This window comes from Archocentrus centrarchus, chromosome 20, assembly GCF_007364275.1.
Source record: "Archocentrus centrarchus isolate MPI-CPG fArcCen1 chromosome 20, fArcCen1, whole genome shotgun sequence".
Lineage (NCBI taxonomy): Eukaryota > Metazoa > Chordata > Actinopteri > Cichliformes > Cichlidae > Archocentrus > Archocentrus centrarchus.
In genome coordinates this window covers 28,254,633-28,278,517 of record NC_044365.1, presented here as the reverse complement: position 1 = coordinate 28,278,517, position 23,885 = coordinate 28,254,633, and the positions used below count along the sequence as shown (strand labels likewise).

The 23,885-nt window shown below is 41.5% G+C and overlaps 1 protein-coding gene across 1 annotated transcript in view; it reads right to left on the bottom strand.

Moving 5' to 3' along the window:
* The window catches only part of sema5a (sema domain, seven thrombospondin repeats (type 1 and type 1-like), transmembrane domain (TM) and short cytoplasmic domain, (semaphorin) 5A), a 137,063-nt gene that overhangs the window by 63,807 nt on the left and 49,371 nt on the right, over positions 1 to 23,885 (bottom strand). Inside the window, exons 3-6 of the mRNA XM_030757311.1 lie at positions 19,846 to 19,945; positions 15,203 to 15,248; positions 6,327 to 6,389; positions 3,233 to 3,331 (exon numbers count right to left, since the gene is read on the bottom strand). Coding sequence (XP_030613171.1) covers positions 3,233 to 3,331; positions 6,327 to 6,389; positions 15,203 to 15,248; positions 19,846 to 19,945 — 308 coding nt within the window. The remainder of the gene's footprint in view (positions 1 to 3,232; positions 3,332 to 6,326; positions 6,390 to 15,202; positions 15,249 to 19,845; positions 19,946 to 23,885) is intronic.

The following is a 23,885-nucleotide window of genomic DNA, read 5'->3' as shown; positions in this document are numbered from 1 at the left end:
TTTACACATTTTAACTAGCTGAATAATCTATGCATTCCTTCCCTTATTCCAGAAAGAGCCAGCCGGCTTCTGCGGCCAATTTCCCGGAGCTGGTCAATTTGGATCAAAAGTTCTGTTCATTCCTGCCACCCCTGTTCCGCCCAAACCACAACAGACAGAGCAGCCCTGTCTAATCTCTGCCAGGCCAAGATGAAAGCCTGGTATTGACTGGACTCATTCTGAGGGCCAGAACAGTCATTTTTAGGTCAATTGGGCCATTTAGAAAACCAAGAGCAGGAGTGATAAATAGAATGCAGTGCATCCGTCGCATTTTGAGGAAGTGAAGTGACAGTTGTCTCTATAGTGGACCCAACAGCTGCGAGAACAGGACACTGAATTGACTCTGAATGCCTCTGATAGAGACGATGCAGAAAGAGACAGCTCACAGTTGAAGACGGATCACTGTGAGAGCCAGCGGGGTGCTGTGTATGGTGCTACTGAGACACCATTGAGAGAATTTTAAACTACCCACTATGGCAGGAGATCTAGCCGCAAGCCCTGTGTCTGATCTGAAATGTGTTAGTGGACAGAGTTGTCAATGATAATCCTCTATGAAACACGAGGACTATCACTTTAAATGACACATCCAGTAGCTATCTGTCAAGTAAGCATGAACCGAAGGAGAACCCCCTTCTCATCCTGAGCTGCAACAGAAGTTATAGTGTATCATTTATCTATCCCCAGATATGAACATTATAACAAAACTAGGTGTTCCGGCCATAAAAATACAAATTAGTAGATATTTGCATCCTTTACTGTTATGTAAATATTAAACCACTGCAGGAGATGAACACACACTGAAATGACATAAATAAGAGAGAGAAAGTTAGTCAAACCTCAAATGGTTAAGAGCATTTAATCAGCAATCTCCCAGCGCTTATTAAACCATTAATATTCTCCTCGTTCTTTGTTCATCACCACAGCTGATAGTAAATCTGTCCAAGTGCAATTCCGTCGCCGTTGCCGTTCCCAACCCGTGTTTCACATTAACGGACGTTCAGTGGGTAAATATGACAGCGCCTGATGAAATACTGCTATAATAATGCCATGACATTTCAACTATATGTATTTTCACAGCAGTAAACAGTCATTATGAGCCAGTGACCTTTGGATTCAGTGCTTTTGGACAAAAACAAATGTCATCATAATGGTAAACTCCTGCCTCCTCCTCCTCCTCTAAACATTCAACAGAAGGAGAGCTAGATATTTGCTTTGGCGCTATCACTGTTCTAAGGTAAGAACAACCCTCTAACATTTTAAATGTTGCTCTGTACTTAACTTCAATGCGCATTTGTCACCACCAACAAAAAAAAAAAGCTTCTGACATGTCAGTTACCAAGAAACATAGTTATTAGTGCTGCTTTTATAATAAAAGTGAGAGGGCTGGAGCCAGTAGCAAACCGGTGGTTAATTCACAAGAAAAATATTGGGTTGCTTTACTGTGTCAAGAGCCTGCTGAAACACAATAGCAATTCAAAATGAAAAGTCCGGCTAAACATCCTTTAAAACACGGGATTAAGAGCTACAGAGAATCTGAAGGCGTACGAGAGAGAAAAGTGAAAACCTTGCATCACGCTAGAAAGAAATATAGAAGACGGAAAGACGATGTGATGTGATAGAAAGGAGCAAAGCAAGAAGGACAAAGCAAGCACAGATGAGACAAGGAGTCTGTTCACCTGCAGGCCAGCGCCATGATTTTCAGGAGTAATGAGCTTAAGGCAATGTTTTGATTACGACGCTTAACAAGTCTGAGGTAACACGACATCCAAAATAATAGAGCTTAATAAGATTTATTTTGTAATTAGCCTGCATCCCAGAGTGCAAAACAGGAGACATAAGAAAGCCACAGGAGCTCGCTTAGAGAATCCTGTGATATTAAGATCTCAATCATACTTTGATTAAATGTGTTTATCAACCTTGACCTTTCTTTCTGACAACATCCCTTCAGTCAATCTGTCTTCATATTTTCAATATTTACAGTCTTATTAAAAAATAACGACTTTTGGGGGATGCTTGAGAGAACAACTGGGACTTTCAACATGAAAGTCAGACTCGTGCACGTGATAATGCTTCATCAAGGCCCCTTTGTATCACATTTGAACAAACTGAGTATCCCCTTCAACATGCAGGCTAGGCTAAAGATGTGGTATAAAAAAGACTTGACAAAGGTTTGCATACGCAGGCTGGTGGGATAATGAAAACCCATGACTTTCATCAAGCAGACTATTTTTAGACTTTTCATTAATTTGCTGCTTGGTTAGTCTTAGGCACAACTAACCAAGGCCAGGAGCTAACCAAGGCACCTGGCCTTGGTTAGCTCAAGGAAACTTCTGCATCCCATGTGTAACAAGAGTCTGATAAATCCCACAAAACTGATGGCACCACCAGGGAATGATGTGACACTAAAGGGGTAACCAGTTCTCTAAAATGGGATGTTTCTGGGTTAACAAGCTGTCAATTTAGCAGTTGATCTACATTGCTACCCTCACCTACGGCCATGAGCTGTGGGTAGGGACTGAAAGAACAAGATCGTGGATACAAGCAGTGGAAATGAGCTTCCTCCAAAGGCTGGCTGGGCTCATGGGGTATAACAATTCAAAATCAAAAATAAAAAATCTGACCACGATGCCTCCTGGGCACCTCGTAGGTGAGGTGTTTTGGGCGTGTCCCACCTGGAGGAGGCCCAGGGCCAAACCCAGGACCTGCTGTCGAGGTTCCATCTCTCATCCAGCTTGGAAAACCTTTCGTTTGCCTCAGAAGAGCTGGAGGAGGTGGCTGGGGAGAGCTGGGTCTAGGCATCTCTGCTTAGACTGCTGCCCCCATGTTCCAGATCCAGATAAATTGCAGAAAATGAATGGATGGATGGATGGATGGTCTGCTAGTTTGTCTACCAACAAGCTTCTGATATTATTGTCTAAAGATGTAAAAATACTGAAAGACTACATTTTACTCTACATTAATTCATCTAAAAAACAAACAAAGTGATGAGCAAAAATGCTGGTAAACTATCACCCCTGAAGGGTGTATCAGTCTTAAAAATTTACTGACTTCACTTGAATTAAAACCATCAGGGATACAGTTCGACTTGGTTGCTGCTTTCTTTGGGTTAAATATAATAAGACTTTGCATGAACGTTAAGGTCAAATTAAGGTAGCATGATAGAAGCAAGGGCAAATTCTGGCATTGTTCATACCGTTCGGTTGGTGCAGATGGGGGTGAAGGCATTGGTTCCACATGTAAACAGCCTGTTCCCATTTACCAGTAGCACCCTGATGTAGTTCTGGCACTCCTCCTGTGGAAACACACCAGCAAACACACATATCAGCGATAGCAGTTAGCAGCAGTGCCATTATCTATCCACTGACAAGCAACAGCGGGCAGAGACAAAATTACACTTTATGCCAATAAATGAGAAAAACACCTGCAACCATGGGAGGGCTACTCTGAAACGTGGGCAAGCTAGACAGAGTCAAATCAAGGCTAATGCCCACATAGCTTAGCCAAGTCACATCTTAATTCAACAGGGGCTGGATTTGGAGAGGGATCTGAATAAAGTGAAGAGCAGATAAATGCAACGGCTATGAGAGAGTACCACTCAGGATTGGTTTAGAAAAAAAGCTTTGTCTCTGGTGACTGGTCAAAAAGTGAAATATAAAGTGTAGACTCTCATTTACTCCATTCAGTCATGCTTTCTTTTAGCTGGCTCTCTACATTAATCAATTCAAACTACTTTCCTCTAAATTATGGTGAAGTACATGTTCACAGCTCCTTTCTTGGCTCAGTACTCTTTTGAGGTTTTGGCCTAGGTTTCTAGCAAAACCACTCAGCACTTGGTTAAAAGCGCACAAATAAAGTGGGGCCGACGCAGAGAATGATTGATTGAAAGAATGATTGTCGCTGAAAGTCGTGAACTCTGAACGTTACGGTCCGGCTTTCACAAAAGTTTTCTGGTGATTTCCATCAACAAGAGACATTTTGTAGTAAATGTAACAACAGTAGTCAGTATTCATGTCAGAGAGTGGCATTTGTTTTTGTTTTAGGACAAGGTAATAAACTCATAGGGTCCCCTCCATCTGAAAGGGGCCATGGCTGGGTTGGTGAGGCCCCTCGTAGAAATTTAAAACCTTATAAATCTGCTATTGTCTGAGCCACTTGAAGTGCCCAGGGCAACCCTAACTCTCCCTCTCGAGGGTCTGATTTAGGAGTGGAGGGCATCATAGCGAGGATGGAAGGAAGGAGGGTAAGGACTTTTATTTCCCCCTATCAAGATGAAGGCTGGCTCGTAAAATAACTCGTTCCCTGGTGCTAAGCACACCCAAAGTATGTGCGTATGTGTTTATCCACGTGTACGAGCAGTCACACCTAATGTCACGCATGCCTATATATCTGTGCTGTTTGTGCAGCTTGTTATGCACTGTATACTTGCATATATGTGTGGGTGTAGGAATAGGCGTGGGTTGTGAAGGGGCCTGTATAATTCAATTCTTCACTGCAGTTTGTTTCCAGAGTAAATACCAGCATATTTAATATTTGTCCAGCCTCACAGTCTTGACTTGTTTATGAAAACTTCCTGACAAATGTTCGCCGTCCATACTGTAATGCAAGAGGCTGCTGTGCTTGGCTCTCACATTATAAAACAAAACAGAAGCAGCAATCAAGTCCTGTCAAGTCAATTTAAGTCTCCTTTCTTTTCCCAGCTGGAATAAATCAAATACACAAAAGAAGAGCGGATGCGTGCATTAAGGAAAAAAAAAATACAATCACTTGTAAATTCACTCCAAGCACAGGGACAGTATCTGTGTAATAGCTTAAGCGATGGTATATTGCTCCACATTGAGCTAGGTAATAAACCATAGAAAGCCCTGTCAGCTGCCGGAGAATAAAGTCTTTTAATGCTATTCTTAGTGTACATCACAGGAGCTGATCCTCAGAAGGGAACAGTGAGCAAAACAATTCAGCCTTGCCAAACAGCAGTGACTCTCAAGGACTGAGGTAGCTTTGGTCTGTAATTCACAACAGCTATCTTGTGCTAGCCAGCCAGTGCATGCCTATTATGGGTCCCTAACCACCTTTCACAGGAGGATAAATACACAGTAGTGCACGTACGCACACACACACACACACACACACACACACACACACACACACACACACACACACACACACACACACACACACACACACACACACACACACACACACACACACACACACACAGGGAGCAGGGCTGGGCAGTTCACCTACAAGTCAAGTTCAGCCTCTAAACCATCTGTTTTGTAGGAGAATATCCCAGCTAACCACGCACAAAAACATACACTGCACAGAATGAAACAATAGGAACTCCCTTTGCACAAGCTCCATAAATAGGGGGTTAAGGTGTGGTGGGAAGGTTTTTATTTCACATTAAGTTGATTTAAAAAGTCTTTGAGGTCAATCTCATATACAAAGCAGGGATTCCCCATGTTTCTATATGTTAAAATTGCATAAAAAGCCCCGAGTTGCTTTCAGGCCTCATCATGTTTCATCATAGCTTGACATATTTTCTTTGTGTTCTTTGATACTGATCAACTGCTTCTGTAAAAAAAAAAAAAGAAGAAGAAAGGCTGGTAGATCCATGATTAGTGCCTTTAGAAGATTTCTTTCTTTCTTCTTCTTTTTTTTGTTTTAAAGCCAAAACTATAATACAGCACCGATATGCTGGTGGGAACATCTGGGCCTTCATTTCTACCAGTGAACAGCATTCATTCAGGTGTTATTTTTGTAGATAACCAAACCCACAGGAAAAGGCTGAAGGAACATGGAGGCTGCAGGCTTGTAATTTTGATTTTTTTTTTCAGCAAACACTGGAGGTTTGCATTTTGGTTTGCAATTGTCTATTTGTGTTTCTACTTTAACAAAACATTGTGGGAAATTCCATTCATTTTTCACATTAATGTCAGTTCTCGTGCACGAGCGCGCTTTGTGAGATGTAAGAAAACGTCGTCAGGGTTGGTTTGGATTAAGATCAGGCCCTTTGCTAGCGTGGATTTGGAAATGTCGGCGTCTCCCTGGCATGCAAAGCAAAGTTGCATTATGGGAAATGTAGAATCAAGTTGTTTGCTGTAACTCACACAACCATGAACTTAAATATGGAATAATTCATCAAAACCAACAGTTACCCCTAAAGTAGAAAGTGAGCCAAGTTCATCTTTTACTCAACACCAACACTGAAACTTGTTTTTTTTTTTGTTTCAATCTAGTGACAAGTGATAAAGCAAGACTGTAGTTAAGCCATTGCCTCAACTCACCTCAGACTTTCCACGGCTGAAGCAGGCCCCCTTAGTGAATTCATCGCAGTGCCACTCAGCCTCCTGCAGAGAGAAAGAAAAGCTGTGTAAGGCTACCAATAAACCATCAAGAAGAAGCAAACACTGGGTGCCATGTCATCATGAAGCACTTTGAAAACCACTCAGCGAGCCCAAACAAAACAATGCCTGGCTCTAAGCTGTGGCATGATTCCTGCTTTTTTGAAGTCAGCTTGATGTTTAGCGACTAGCTTGGCAATACAAATGCCACAGAAGACAAGAAAACACATTTGGAAAATCAAATGAAAAACCATACAGCGATTGACTTGGGTGGGAGGAATGGTTTCAAACAGAGGCGAAAATTAATTTGACATCTTCACTGTAGTCTCAGTGCCACACACACACACACACACACACTTACAGTACACACACGTTTATAAGCCCTGTTAAATACACACAGAATCCAATTAAGGTGCATACCAAGCTGAGCCCCCCCCCCCCCCCCCCCCCCCCCCCAAAAAAAAAGAGACGCAAGCGCATGCAAGCTGAATGTCAATTTGATTTATGTGTGAGGGAAAAAGGAGGGATCTTAAGACATAACAGGCGAATCCCTAGAGTAGGGTGTCAATGTGATTTACATGGGAGGGAGAAACAGAGGGACACCTTTGACATCCTACGACAGCAGGAGGAAGAATAAGAAGATAAAACCGACTTTGTCTCCTCTGAGGATGGAGACACCAGTGTGCTCCACTTTCTACCTTTTAATTTCATTGTAACCTCTGGGGAAGGGGGGGGGGGCTTCCTCATTGATAAAAGTTCTCTATTCATGAAATGACTGCTGGCCTTGGGAGGGCAGCAGGCCACTAAGAAACTCACACTCGTGAGAGGCAGAATTAGTCACCACTGCCACGAGCGCCGCACGACTGACGGAGACAGGAATACTTAAAAGAAAAATTGGCTGGTGAAATAATGTGCTTAACGCAGAGTCACGGAAAGTCTCCAAAAGTGAGACTATTTAACTTCCGTTTTTTTTTGCCCACAGCAGTACAACTTTCCTGCAGTAATAACCTGGAAAGTAGCCAGAGGTGCAGGACTTTTCTCTGAAGGAATATAGTAAATATTGCAAACTGACAGAGAATATTAGATTTCACCTTGGTATCAGGACTGTTTTATGCCAGGACAAGAGGGGAAAAGAAAGCTGAACCCCCCTCAGCACTTAGGAGAACTTCTTTCATTTCTTCTTTAGAAGGCAGTGGAAGTTTACGCTGCGTTTTATGACAAGACCTTTGCTTTCTGCTTCAGTGACCTTTAGTAGGCATAGAAACACCTAAATGTGTGTACACAGCTCAGCAGCAGAAGGGGGGATTAAAGAAAGGAAAGTGCTCAGGGTGTGTGGCACTATTTGGGGAGGATAAGATATGGAACATTAATGGGCGCTGGCTTCTCTCTGTCTCTTATGTGTCAGTTCCATTCCAGGCCAAAGCTGGCTATTCTGGGGCTGTGCATCCACTAAACAAACCACACACATCAGCACAAGCAGCACAGCCTGTGCACACAGCCCCACAGCTGGTCCCAGCTGAATTCAATGAGGGTGCTGAAAGCGCTGAAACCGCTTTCGCTAATCACACGGGGGAGAAGAAGAACTGTTAATGGCCTGAAACCTTACTCACTCCCATTCGGTGTTAAAATCAGTCATAGCACGATGCAAAATTACTGCTTGCAAAGTGGTTGCTTTTGTTATCATGGGGCAATAATGTGATTTATCTCCATTCAAAATAGTGCAAAACATATTTTCAGAATACTACGTATTCTTGTTTCATATTTCAGACATCGACTTAATAGCTAATGAAGCAGGTGATGTCCACGAGGAAGCTAAGTGGCAGATAAGCTGACATCACAGACCACTAAAGCCACCTAATCTGACTGCCCAGGCTCAAATGGTCCGGAGTGAAGAACAGAATCACAGCCGAGCAAAGCAAGCACCAGTGTCATTAAGAAACATTAAAAGCTCATTAGAATGCTATTGTTCAGCTCCTGTGCCTCTAAGATGAATCTGTCTTAAACTGAAATATGTCTGGAATGTGCTGTCATTAAGTAATAATAATTCTTGGCTTTATCAGAGGAAGCTGCTTCGGAGAAGTCTTTTCTGTGCCTTTGTCACCTAGAGGGAACTAGAATAAAGACACAGAGGGGAAACAAAGAAGATAAGACAGGAAGAGAGAGCCAGGATTAAATTTAGTGCCACATGAAGGTGTCGATTAAGCCCCAAACAGAAAATGCACCACAGGGAATTCTAATATTTGCAAAAAAAAAAAAAAAAAAAAGAAGTAAAAAAAGAGAAAATGATACATAGATACTGAAGCATAAATATAGTTTACTATTTATTTTGATAGGTTTTCAGTTTCAGCGGGTGTTAAAATGTGCTGTGGTCACACTCTGCAGAATCATGTGACGCACACAGTCCCAAAAACGCAACTTCTGAGGCAAAAAAACAAAGAGTCCAAAATGTGAAAGAAATGCAGCTGCTCCAAAAGCATGCTAATCTCCACAGACCAGAGTGTAGAACAGGGGTGGGCAATTAATTTTCCCAAGGGGCAAAATGATAAACTGTGACCATTGTGCAGGGCCACACCAATGAGTTGAACTCAAGTCTGCCCAATATTCATTTTTATCTCTTTATAAACTGCTACTGATAAGCGTAGATGTTACAATTAGGTAATAAAAATGTGAAATGGGCATGAAATGTGAAATATTTAATCAACATTCCCGTTTTGTCCCATTTCAGCTCCAGTCTATTCAAGAATTAATTTACCTCTGTGAACAAATCACTTCCTGTGGTAGTCCCTTTCACTGAGTGCATCGCTGCCAGCTCCTCTGTAATCTCAAACTCTTTCGCGGGCAGGATGGTTCTCGTAAAGAGCCAACGAGAAACCGTCAAAACTGCCCGCTTTGTTTTTTTAGCTGAAGCTCCAGATTTCCTGCTATATCCTTGTTCCGTCTTATTATGTTTTGCCTGGAGAGCGGCACATTTTCAAATGCTTCCAAAACACTCCCCATCAGAGAATGGCTTATTGTTTTTTATGATTGAAATGGGACAAACTGCATGATGTATACTTATTTACATTTGAATCTTAATTTTTACTTGTCATCGAGGGTTTCATAGTATATTGCTACTCTTACTAAAGGAAAAAAACTAAATAATCCCTCCATCATTGGTCATTCTTTGTTAATGGTACATATATCTCCCCCTCTATATAGCAAAAATAAAACTTATAATCCTAACACTTTTTTCAGCTATGAAAGAGTTTAGGATGAAGATGTCCAGGCAGAGTGCAGCAAGATGCAGGAGAGACACTGTCAGCACAGAAAAGACAGGCAACATTAATCATGAAATGTTTATTATGTTTTCATCTGCTCCAATTTGTCTTGTTGGTGGGTGGAATGAGCTGGTGGAATTGCTCAACTGATTTGGTGGTTGGGGGATCATTTACTCTGCTTTCCTTTCTGTAAAAGTCATTGCACACCACTGATTCAGACCGATAACATTTAGAAAATCTGTGAAAAAGTTAATTATATAATGCTTTCTATTTGTATAGATGCAACAGGACGTTAGTTGGCCAAACACATGTGCTGTCAAACAGCTCAGCTGGATAGAGAAAAACGTGCACTTCTCAACAGGTTTAAACAAAGCTGCTTAGCCCCACTAGCTCAAGTTTTCCTGATACAGCCACAGTTACCTGTAATGTTAATGGCTCTCTCTTAATATTTTTAATATTTTCTCTTCCAAATAGTTCAAAATTTCAAATCTGGATAATTTGTATGTCTGCTCCTGTTCATCATCACAATTAACTTATTTTAGGCATTACTGCTACTATCGTCTGGAGCTCAGCAAGTACTTGGTGGACAGTTTTATTTATTTTTATCAAAACTGCTAAAAAAAGAAAGTGGAAATCGACTGGAACAGCATGTTAAGAAACATAAAATGTGATTACAATGCAGAAATTCAGAGTTAGGCAGAGAGAATTTACCACAGTTCTTTGATGCTTCAGGGAAGAAATGAAAGGAATGAAGAAAAAAAAATGTTATTTTCCATGTGTCCACCCTCTATACTGCCCCCTGTAATGGGTGCAGTCCTTAAAGATGAACCATTGTGTCCGAGCCTCTCGTCAGTCCTCACACTGAGGGGCTATTGTTAGGTGTGGTGGGTGCAGGAGAGCTACAAACGGGGGGGAGTAGGGAGGGAGGGATGTGCGACAGTAACCGAGGAAAGGACAGAAAAGGGAAAATAAGGGACAAACAGAGAGGAAAAAACCAACAAAGTGAAAACAGAGTCCAACTCAGGAGTCAGCCAGAACAAGGGAGACTGTGTGGGCTGAGTGAAGTAGTCAGTGAGATTGAGGAGGGAGTGAGGCGCTGAATTCCAAAACAGCAGTTTCCAGACATGATATTGAATATATTTTGCATAAAGAGGGTCCAGAGAACACACTCGCTGCTGACAGCTGTCTAGCTTTGTGAAATGACTAGCTTGTGTGCCTCATTACAAGGGGACGGCGGGTTGAGAGTAAGAGCTGGACAAATCCTGTGGGGGGAATCTAATCTGGCTTATGAATATCTGATATTACCTTCTGATGTGCTGGCACAGTATTTACTATTCACACTGATGTCTGCTGATGTAAGCTGCTGAAAGATTTACACTCGAAATTGGTCTTGATGTCACGCCTCAGCCAACGTGTAGGTCTGCGTCTCTGCTCATATCATCACGACACCTTAAAGAGCTACGTCAGTGTAGAAGAGACCCCCTGCTACTCTAGGCCTCTTTTAACATAGACTTATAATGATCATGCTTAAACATGACATCATCTCCATGATATCACTGTACATGTCTCTATCTCTGGTTCCAATCATGCATTTTATTCTATGCATTTAAATGCCCAAGTTAGTATTCAGTTCAGTAAATTAGAAGTGCTTCAAGTACTATGGAGGACAATTTCTGTTAGCTACTGATTAGGAGGGCTAATTGTTTGGCTGATGCAGTGTAATTACAAGAGACAGGCCCATGATATACAACATGCGAAAGTAGAAAAGGCCTTTAAAAAAACACACACACACACACACAAAAGGACAGCACAATACAAGAGGAAGCAAAGAAAAATAAAGGCACAATATACATCTCAACAGCATACAGTGTCTGTTGCCAAGGGAAACTGTTATGGATAGTGTTTTCCTGTGCCAATGCAAGAGGACAAGAGAGAGGCTGGAGTGAATTTCCACTATTTTCTCCTCCTTGCCTGTATTGAATCATGAACAATACCCCTGATCCTCCTCATCCCAGTGCTTATTGACTAATGCTGTGCCTCGGTTTTTCTGTTGAAACTCAGGCTCATCGTCTGCATCTTATTCCGATTTAGCATGGAAGCAGGATCCTGATATTGGATTGTACAGGCTATGTGTCTTTTGTTCCCCCTGTTAATTCTGCCTTACATTACATTCACATAAACATAAGCAACATTGTTTATGTGAATTCAGTGTGCTCTTATCACTGAATGCAAATTAAGACACTTTGGGCCCTTTCAGTTCATGCTTTTAAGGACCAGCATGGAAGTTAGCAGTGTTTCATTAGTGCAAGTGCGCAAAGGTAAAGATGCTGCTAAAAATGGGCACGCGGGAGGGGGTGTCACCGTATTTAGCTGCGTCAAACGATATTATTTGGTGAGCTCACGTGCAGACTGAAACACAAGCAATTAATCTGCTCTGGCAACGTGGTGAGGAATGGCAATGCCAGCATTAATTTGCTTTCTCTAAGGCTGGCAGTAGCTGATTTCAGAATATAAATGATAAGCCAGAAGGACAATACTGAATGGTTACGACATGTAATGTGCGATTTACTGTAAACACAGAAAGGAAACTGTGCTTTGTTGGGTCGTTTCTAGCTAACTGTTTGTCTGTGGAAGCTCTAAATGTTTCAGTAGTTGCAGATGCTGCAGAATTAGTTTTTTGTCTTCTTCTTCTTCTTTTTTTTTTTCAGCTCAGCTGCACAAGTTTGAAAGTGGAGCAAGGAGAAAAGTATCCACCTTTTGTTCTTGACAGTGTTTTCCAGATCACTGAGGATGAGGGTAGAGGTTGACAGGGAGAGGAAAGCCTCTCAGGCTACTGAGACACAGCAGAAAAAAAACAAAAAAAACTTTAAGTACCAGATATTAACTCCAATCATGGCCATTGTGGGTGCTGACTCATGTTTCAACGACTGACTCGTCCCACTTCAACCCTAACTGCCATCCAGTTTGAGCACATGTTAGCGAGTTAATGTGATGTGAAATATTTTCTACTCTTTATGATTCTTTAAACGTACCTCTGTCTTGTAAACAGCCTTTATAGCTTTCCTTAGGGAGTGACACAGTTTACGCTCCTAAGACCAAATCTTCAGGGTAATCTTACAAAACACACACGCACACAAATTTCTCAGATGGATTCGCATCCACTATTTTTTTTTAAACAAAGGTTCTTTTTCTCTCCAGCTTCTGATGGTGTTGCCTTTTCTTTCTTTTTTTTTTTTATTACCTCCAAACAAGGAGCCTATTTACTGGGGAGATTATGGTTGCTGGGGCTCAGGCTCGATCAATCTCCTTGTCTCATCTCGATGTGTGCAACAGACAGGCAGTGTTTAGCTACCACTCCAAGTGTCAGTGCTTTCTAAAACCCCCGTAATACAACAGTAAGACTACCAGGTATTCACAGTTAATTTTCTGCCTCTCGGAAAGCTTGAAAGCAACTCATCACACTGCAACCAAGGGCAGGAGAAGTAGGCGGGATTAATTTTTGCCTCAGTGGAAAACCTCGGTGCCCCCCCCCAGCAGAAAAGTTTCATGCATGATGAGATCAGTCATCGATCATATGGTAATTATACCCAACTCTTTAGTGTATTACAGGCTGTTTGTATTGCAGAAGCTTTAAGCCTTGTGCTCTGTCAAACCATACACAGCCTCCCTCTTAACGCTGCCAACCATGCAAGAACAAATCACTGCCATCGGGCATTATCTGACAGGGCTGATACATGGGGATAGGGTGAAATCACAAAGACAAGCGTAGGTGTAGCTTTTAGCTTGATTTCCTTCTGCAGAAGGAAAAAAAAAAACAAGAAAAGCTCATGCAACTCTTTTGAACCTTGGTGCAACCGTTAATAAAACGCACAGAACTACTAACAAGTGTTTGTGCTCAAACTTTCTTTGTTGGCTCTGCCACTGTCAGCGCCATGTTCCCTTGTAAATCTATTTGATCAATCAGCAATGCGTGTAATGTGAGTGGAGCAACAGCGCCAAAGGGGAAATTCATTCAAGTCTTTCATATCCAACAACAATAAGAATGAGAAATATATGTAAACCCAGACGCAGAGGCAACCAAATCTCTGTGCATTTAATCTCCTGTTTCATGCTTGGATGAAAAAGAAGGAAGGAAAGAAAGAGAGTTCAAGGAGGTGAAAGAAATAATTCCATTTTTGCTCCTTAAATTCCACTAGTTTGATATGGATTTATACTTGACCCTATGGAATAGTCAAATGCAAAGTGGGGACTAGTGTGCAGGTCAGCTTAAACTGGCCCCAGATTACTGTACCATCTCCTATTCTCTCATAAGAAGACATCTTGGAGATGAGGCATAGATTGGCTCAGTGAAATCTCCTTGCTGATTCTGCAGCTCCAGCCGAGCACGGGATGAAATAAAGAAGGGGAGGATAGCTGGGTGCGCGGATGGCACAGAGCAACTTTAAAAAGCATCGGAGTCCCAGTGAGCGGCCACAAAAGATCGGCTCTGCATGAATCCTCGTCTCTCTCCACAGGGGGGGTTTCTGCTTTCTTCCCTCGCTGTCTCTGCGCTGTCTCCCTGCTCCCTGATTGCTTTGTGCGTTCCACCCTCCACTCCTTCCTACCCAACAAATTCTGCCTTTCTTCTTATTTCTTCTGACCGTTTTTCTCATTTTCCCTTTTCAGTCAGATCTGTGTCAACAACGCTCCCTCCACCTTCTATTCTTCTGTTCCACCCAGCCGTTCTTGCTCCCCTGATTCTCTTTCTCTCCATCCTCATCCTCTCCCCTGGTTTTCTAGGGTGTAAATGGCAAACATAAAGAGTTGTCTAAGCATCAAAGAAGCCTTGCTGTTACCACCTGCAAATAAAGTCCTCAATGTGTCAGTGTTTGTATGGTAACTCAGTGGGTCACAAAATTGGCTGGCTCCACAGGTGGGAATATGTGGGCTCTTACCAGAGAGAGAAAAGAAAGTGAAATGAGAAGATGCTGGAAAAAAAAATTAGTGACAAGATGTGGGAAAAGGGGACTGAAAGACAGAGTGAAAAAAACAAATTGCCACCTCGCCTGTACTGTTATTTATACATAATTAAAGCAAATTGTACACCATGCACAAGGTGGTAAATCCTTGATGTTAGGACACTTGAATTTCTGTCTGGCATTTCAAAACATTTATAGTATCACATTAGAGAAATTACACAAGATCCTTTAAAAGCTCCAAAGTATGGAAAAGTACAGCTTCAGATTTCATAAACACCTTCAAATTGGATTTCACCAGGAAGGGTATTAACACAGACTACACTTCATATCAACAGTCTTTCCTCCCCTGCGAGTATCAGCCCACAGTGCCGTCAATCGAGCCCGCTGGTGCTCCACCAGGTTGTGAAGTTGTTGTGACATGTGAGTTGCTAAACCATTTTGCTGTAACTGCTTTAAGATGCAAGCACAGACAGCGCCGTGCTAAAAGTAGCGCAGTATTTGTTGAAGGGAGAATCATATGAGCAGACAAGAGTTAATACATACTCTACAAAACTGGGTGAGCGAGACGCAGAAAAAGACAGAGCGAGACAGAATTAGCACTCACCTGGATCAGTGTCAGGTCTTCAAGATTGAGTCTGAAGAGGTGATTTCTGTGAAAGGAAGGAAAGGTGTGAGTTGATGGAGCTCTTTTCTGCATTAAAACTAAGACAGCATTTTTTTTCCTTCTAAGGTCAAAGCTCTCTATATCATTTATCTGCTGTATGTAGTGCCTCTGGCTCTTTCAGCTTCACCCACTCACACTCCAATTTGTAAAGAAACATCAGTAAAATCATTTAGAAAGTTGGGGGTTTGTTGTAAGAGCACTTCCCTCATTTAGTCATGAACTGCTATAAAAAGACATTCCCATATACAGCTTGTAGATCCATCTTTAGCACCAATAACTTTAAGTAATAGTTTTCTTTGTGACTTCATCAGTCTCTCAGATGGCCTCATATTTGACTCTAGAATACTTTGGTATACAGAGGAGTTAATGGTAAACTCAATGACTGCCAAGTATTCAGGTCATGTGGTGGCAAAAAAAGCCCAAATCATCACCCCTCCACCACCGTGTTTGACAGCTGGTATGAGGTGTCTGTGCTGATATGCTGCCAAATGTGGTCTCATCTGTCCAAAAAACATTATTCAAGAAGCCTTGCGGTTTGTTCAAATGCAACTTTGCAAACCTAAGCTGTGCTGCTATGCCATTTTTAGAGATAACACACTTTCTCCTGGCAAACCTTCCAAACAAGCCACACTTATTCAGTCTCTCTCTAATTGTACTGCCATGAACTTTAACATTCAACATGCTAACTCAGGCCTGCAGAGTCTGAGATGTAGCTCTCGGGCTTTTTGCAATTTCTCTGAACTGTGCTGAATATTTTCCACTTGTGAATAATGTTTTTCACTGTAGAACGATGGCCTTGTAACCTTTCCCAGATGGACAGCTCCTCTAAGATCATTGCTGTCGTCTTCCTTCCTTAGCATTGTGTTAACATTTAGAGGTACTCACACTTGCTGTTTGATAATCAATTAATCAAGTGCATTTGATTAGCAGCGCCTCCTGCTTTCCCTTCTTACCCTCTTAAGCCCTATGGAAGCAGTAAGAGTGTGCTTCATTTTTCACACACTGCTTCTGCATTTTGGCTTAGTTTTTGTTGAATAAATAATGGTACAGTGTAAAATATGCTATGTGTTGCTGTTCATCTGTGACTGTATTTTTCGAACATTTTAGAACTTGTTAAGAATCAGATGATTTTTTTTAAATGATTTCCCCATGTGTAAAAACCTAGATTTAAAAAAGGATGCACTTTCTTTTTCTCATCACTGTATTACAAACTAGACAGTGTGGACAGAGCTTTATGACTAATGTAGCTTCAATCCGCAAGCCTCAAGCCTGTGGATTGAAGCAGAGATGAGAAGGAGTTCTGACAGCCTTGGTTGTCTCGCGCGCCACACCCTCATTTTTATTTGTATTTTTTCAAACCTCTCTCTCATCAGCCTGACCTAAGCATTGTTGAATTTAGTTTCACAGAGGCAGCGGTATTCTGCCAGAATTGTAAATAGACTTTGTTGTGTAAAATTGTTGAAGCTCCCCTTTAAAAATGCGACATCTGAAGCTTCTGAAGTTCCCGCATTCAGAGTTAAAATGAATCTTTTCATAGGTGGCACAAGGAATTGTAAGAGTGTAGTCAGGGTATTGAAATGAACTGTATTCAATGGATGGCTGGCTTCAGTGGCTGCAGCAAATGACGGACCTCTAGGTTTCGCCAACTCGTAATTAGGACACCAAAAAAAAAAAAAAAAAGACTAGATAAAGCATAGCTAAAAGGTTTTATGCTCCTATTCCCAGGGTTTCACATGTATGAAAAGAGAGAGAGAGAGAGAGGGGGGAAAAAAAAAGAGACTGAAGGATAATCAAAGCCTGACTGTGAAATCGCAGTCTAATAAGTATGTCCTGCTTGCCTGGAGCTTTTCAAATCTGCGAGGCATAAACAACGCTGTTTCATTGGCATTTCTAACTTTTCAAGAAACATTACAGTTGTAATGAATGCCGTCTCAAGAGGAATATTCTATAATTTGACTAACAATGTCTCAGGCTGTCTAGAACAACCATTATCCACCATTACCAGAATGAGATCACATGAAACCTGACAATTAGGACTAAAAGCATTATTTACTGTGATCCCCCACCCATTGAGACTTCTGCAAAATCCATGTTTTTGCTAGTCCATGCTACCAAAAGAGAAATTTTGTAACCCTAAAACACTAACGTGCTGTGACACGTGGATGAAAATCACCTGACGTTAGTGTTCTAGGGTTAAAGAGGGGAAAGCACATGTTAAATGTGCCCAAGTTTAATATAAATAAATCAGTTTAATATAGCTCTGTGCATTTAGTTTCCAAGTTTTTCTTTAATTTTTTTTAAAAGAAAACTTTTGTGGCGAACTGAAATCAGCTCGTAACAGATTTTATAACGTCTGCTCCAATCACAGCAAATACAACCCAAGTAAGGTCAGCCTTTTAGCACCTTTTCTTACGCATAGCTTTAATTGCTCTACAGACCAGCTGAAAGAGGAGGAGGAGGAGGCAGTGCTCACAGTGTGCTTTAAGTCCTATGGTTCTCTGAGCTAAAACAGCTTGTTTCAGACATGCCGCAACCTACTTGGAAGGCCTCATGAGGGTGGCTCCAAAAGGGAGTCAGTCTCTACAGGCTACCAAGTTAAAACACTGAGCTTTACAGCATGTATAAGAAAGTAATAATTTCAGCCTCTGTAACTATTTTTGCCCATCATGACAATTGGACAGGTAATGAATTTTTATTTAACTTGCATGCTAAAAATTTTTAAGACTTAAAATTAACCATCTTTGAGGGACAGTAAGGTGCCGACTCATTGAACTGGATTTTAACTGATAACTGTGTGGTACTTATTGGACAATTTTTAATGCAGCTATCTGACAAATAAATGTTAGCATTAAAAAGCAGGTATCTGTGTATGTGAACTAAACCCGTATTTAGGTACCTTGCTAGCTAAGATAGCTAGCTAGTATGATATGATTACTTAGCACTAAAGCCTCGTGTCCAAATATTGATGCTGGAAATTGACTTAAAACCAAAAAAAACAAAAAAAAAACAAACAAAAACAAGATGATGATGGCCAAAAATGCCAAACTCAGGCTTCAAAATGTGAATCCACAAAAAAAGAAAAACGTGACACTGTGCTCATCTTTCATATACAGACAAGTTGAGGGTTGTTAAGTTTAGTGCAATTACCCAGCACACATACTTTTTTCAAAGATCGCATGATCTAGTTTTTCATTGCTTGATTCGCTTAAAAGCTCTAGAACAGACCCAGATTTGACAAAAGTATAAGAAGATAAACCATCAGGTTCTTTTCTTTCATGCCAGCACACAGTTTTCAAGAGCAAGCTTTGATTTATTTATTTTTTTTAAAATAAAGTAGATATCTCATTACAGAGTTACAATTTTCAAGCCTGCTCACACAAACACCTGAATACACAAGCACATACAGACAAGTGCTTTGGCAAAGATCTGTCAATCTCCTGAAGAGTGGCTATCAGCCAGGTCTCAGTGTGGCCACGGCCTCCTATTTTACTGTATTGATATTTCCATCGATCCCTCCTTCCTTCCATTATCACTCATACTTCTAACCCAACCTGCAGTCATCCATCTAGCTACACTGCCTTTCATACTTAAACACTCAACAGCCATCGAGTTGGCACAGAGAAGTGAACTAAATATCTTATTTTATTTTTTATTTTTTGTGTGTTGATAGAACTGTCTAAATGGCAGCTAAAAATAAAATATGGCCACCAGACACAATGCTATATTATATTATATTATATTATATTATATTATATTATATTATATTATATTATATTATATTATATTATATTACATTCCTTGCCATCTTTTCCGGTGGGAATTGGCTCACCTGTAAGACCTTTATCGACTCACACATACATTTTCCTGATTAGGCTTTTCCATCTAAGGTTCTTGGTGCATTAGTAAATTCCCTGGGCTCACTTTGTTTCTGTTTGCTTTGCTGCTCTCCTTCCTGATAGCTTTCCTGTTATCTCCTGTTGATGTTGCCATGATTGTTTCTTTCTACAGTTACTAAAGCTATTACACGAAGTGCAGAGCATGCTTCATCCGCAATCAAGCTGACACTTGTGTGTCTAAGTATGCAAGCACATATACAAAATAAACGTGTTGCTCATTCATAACTTTATGCATTCATTCATTCATTCATTTTGGAGCGTAGCCTAACTGCAGCCACTGCTTGCCTAACCCTGACCTTACCCTAACCTTCAACCAAGTCCTTCACGTGACAATTTATGTTTTGGGGACTTGCTGTTTGTCCCCCAAAAGGGAAGCTAATCCCCACGATGTCACTGTGTAAACAGATTTATGTCCTCACAACATAAGTAATGCAAGTACACATATATACAAACACACATGCACTTGGCTGTGCTCGACAAAGACAATGGACTTGGAAACAATCTCCAAAGCCATTTTTCTTTTGAAGACATCTATGGAGAAACGGATCATTACTCATGCAATGCACCAACAAACACTGCAAAAAACAAGAATGAAAGACAACAAAAGCCCAGGCAACAAAGGAAAGACACACGAGAGAGGACGAAGCAAAGAGAATGAGAAAAGTAACAATGTTGGATATGAGTTACCTGGCGCCGACGATAAGTTCGTTCTGGCCGGGGTCAAAGGTCAGCTGTGAGTAATCCACCGTACCCTCTGCTTTGAACCTGAAGATCCATGGCTCCATTTCTGTCAACGACACAGCGGACAAAATGACAATGAGACAATCACAGTGGAGCGGGTTGTAAATGACAGCTGCGCTGATTTATAATGTAAGTTCAGCGGGCTGCTGTAACTTTTTTCAAGGCACTCAAACTGTTGGGTCCTTAAGAGGCAGGTTTGCAGCAAGGGTGCAACTCTCTGTGCTTGTGCCAATGTTCAGATTTTTTTAAATGTAACTAAAGATGTTTTGTTTGGCTTTGAATTGAATGTCCACCCCTCCTCTTTCAGTTTTCTAAGGTGGACGTTCATTAACATAAAAATGCCAAAGGTCCTTCTTTGAAACCAGTGTTTGTCTATTCTGGGCTCATGTCGGAACAAGGCAGCTGTAAATGGCAGGCTCCCTGAAAAAGACCCCACTCCATACAGTATGTAGATATGAAGGGCTCATTCTAAATGATCCAAAACACAATCAATTTATAAGTGATTATACACTAATGAAAACACACTTATAAATAATATACTCCAGTTTAAGGCCTCCCTAAATCCTACACAAGCTTTAAATAAGACATTTAATAAAAGAAAATTACTTGAAAGTAAGTAACTGCTACTTTGTATTTGTAAAGAATCCAAACACTTCTTTCCCCTGTGGGGTCCAGTGGTGTCAGCTTTTAGTCTAGTATGTTGTGCAGACCATGAAATCCTCTTCGGAAGGAAATGAGGTTATATAATAAACCTGACACGACTTATTTACAGGAAGTTTCTTAGGAAAAAAAATACCCTTTTTTGTTTTTAGTTATTTTTATGTTTTGGAGGTAGCTCTTGGCACATTTTCCAGTATTATTTTGATATCACAATCTCCCAACAGAATTTGTCAGTCCACTTCTTAACTGCCATGATTTAAAAAGGGCCTAAGGAAATGAAGATGAGACTAAGCAAAGAACAAAAAGGCTCTGAGCCGTCCTTGGTTGATAAGGTCACCCATTCAAAACTTCTTCCGCGTGGATAAAAGTACTTAGACATTAGTGTTTCACAAGCTCCTTTTCTTAAAATCCCTCAAAGTGAAACCTGAAATTTGGATGTCTCATGACTCACTGGGAAAATCATTTAAATTCAACACATCACTGAAAACTGCTGTTGATTGGCAGTTTTTAAGGACATGAATGCTCTGCAAAAATATGAGATGAGACAGATGAGATTTGGACTATTTTATAGAGTCTGACCTCTTCTCCACAGTATGACAAACACAAACGATGAGAGAGAGAGAGAGAGATCCCAGACAGACGCTGACATCTTATCCACAACATGCCTGTTCTCATGGCGCCCAACCCATTAACCCTTGACCAATTGAATCAAGCGGTGAGGATGGCCTGTCTACTGTCTGGTTACCTGATAGGTTTAGTTGAGGGTAGCAATCAGTCATCATAGTGAGCGTGTGCTGCTTGATCTGTAGTCATTATTGAAGTATAACTGTATACCAAAGTCTGATTATACTTTAAAAACTTTACCATAAATGGGACATTTCAGTCAGATATCTAGGAATTACTGCACGCATGAATATCTTGAAGCATTAACGTTAAGGGTGGCAAGGTAAAAATTTTAGTGGTTGCTACAGTGATTTAAAATCATTCATCACTACATTTGTGAGCTATTTCCAGACTAAAAATTTCAAAGGGACGTTTTTAATTTACTGGGGAGCTTTCCATCAGGGCTGGAACAGAGGGAGAGGACAGCTTGAATATCCCCCCCTCGAAACACATTATCTGCTTCTTCAGGCACACCTGTCAGACAGCGTTTCAAATGAAAGCACGCTCTCCCTTGACTGCATCAAAAGCGAGTACTTCGAGTTTCTGTGACAAACGTGGGATTTGTGAGTGGTTCAAAAATGAAGACAAACAGAGCAAAGAAACAGGAGCTTCCAAAGAACATCTGCCGCCACCAACTCACGTAGCGGGACCAAACCCTGGCTCTCCTAACAAAACAATATCATCCGCAGAGACAGCGCCGCTGTATGCAAAGACATTTTCCCTTGTTCTCTTTCAAGTCTCCAGCGATAAGTACAAGAGAACTACGAGACGAAAAAGCACCCCGCATCTTACGCCACAGCACTAATGCATTTTCATTAGGCGTGCTGAAATAAATATCTGGGAGATCACGACCAACTTCACCCCAAAGATTTCATTTTGCTTAATGGCTGCTGCTCTGCTTAGTCTAGAGGGAGGCAGCAAGTTTTGGATGTGCGGATCCTTTGGCTCTAATGGGCTTGTTTTTCTTTTTTTTTTTTTTTTTTAAGCACGCCATCGAGAGGATCCCTGGCATACAAATGCAGTTGTGACACCCCCCCCAGGGGGGAAGACGGTGCTTGACGAACCCAGCTTCTTCTCATAAATCTCCTTGACTCACCAGGGGAGGCTCTATAACGGGGTGATGGAGAGTGTGTGTGTGTGTGTGTGTGTGTGTGTGTGTGCGCATCAGATGGAGAGAAGAGAGGATATTTGTTGGGAGCGTGCAAAAGGGGCAAAAGGTTCTAATTGAACACAAAAGCACTCAAAGAATTTATGGCCTTTGGTGACGAGGCCAAGGAACCATTCATAAACATTCATAGCCAGAGTGGATGGGCCCTCCCAAGGCTGTGCAGCTAAATATATGTGGAGCTTCCCAACATCCCACTCATGGCGGGGGGATTGGCACATTGCACTCTGGCTTTCCTGTTGCAAAAGTGTGGCACACTTGGAAAGATTAGAAAAAACAACATTGCAGGATACCAATTTACCATCACCAAAGAAACTCATTTAATCTCTCATCTAATGTGTGATATATATATATATATATATATATATATATTTTGGCTGGCTTATAGAAGCTAAATTTAGAGGCACCCAGAGAGGATTTTATGATCCGATATGCTGCCAAGAAATTAACCTTATCGTTAACCCAGCAGATAAGGGACCAGTAGGGCAACCCCCAACTAATAAGACAAATCCAATTTCCTAGCTCCCTTACTAAATTTCAATGCTGCTTTGCATGTTGCATGGACTCACATGAGCTGCACTTTAAATGCATATGATAATGTAATCACATCAAGGCCATGCTTGTACAGCAGCTGACTGAATCAGAGGATTGGCTGCTCATAAGACGAAGGCGTGCAGACACACACGCGGGAAGACTCGCACACATGGACTGGGGTGAAAATTCAGAGCGCAGCCAGGGCTCTGAGCCAACATGAAACCAGCGAACACACACAAATACACACCCCTCCCCCTTTTCTCTGTCCCAACTTATCCTCTCAACCCCTGCCTCCCACCTCCTCAAAATAGTACAGCCCATCACTCACATACCATTTGTTATTCCCTTCTCTGACACACAGCAATTGACACAAAGACAAAATGACAGGATACATAAATATTTACACTGAGCATCAGAGGCAACGCCACTCTCCAGTCTCCCAGTGCTCAAAGTTGCCGCTCAACAACACTGCCAGGCTGACAACAATGGCAACATGTGGAACCAATTCTGAAACATGAATGGTTTCTCTGTGAGTGGTGTAAATAGAGTGTGGCGGTGGGCGCTCGCATAAATGAAGAGCCAATTCGCTCTAAATGCGGCCCTGCGGTAATGGCGCTGCAGCGAGAATGGCAACTATTTGTTCAAGTTGTTACGAGGAAACGAGCGGTCCACGCAGTCAAAGAGGCAACACCTGTGCGGTTGGCGACAATCCAAAGCGAAAAGGCAAGGGTGCTTAAGAGCTTCGTGCACGGTTCAGCGCCCGAAGGTTCCTTCGTGTTTTCTTTTTTTAGGCAAAAACAAGCATGAGTTCCAGCTAGAAGTTTTATAACTTCAAATCCCATTGCTGTGCTGTGGCCCCGGGGCAGTGAGTGAATCATGCAAAACAAACCACAGTAAAGCCACAAATAAGTGTGCACTAAAATATTTAAATCCAATGTGTATTTAGACACAAGTCCTTTCACCA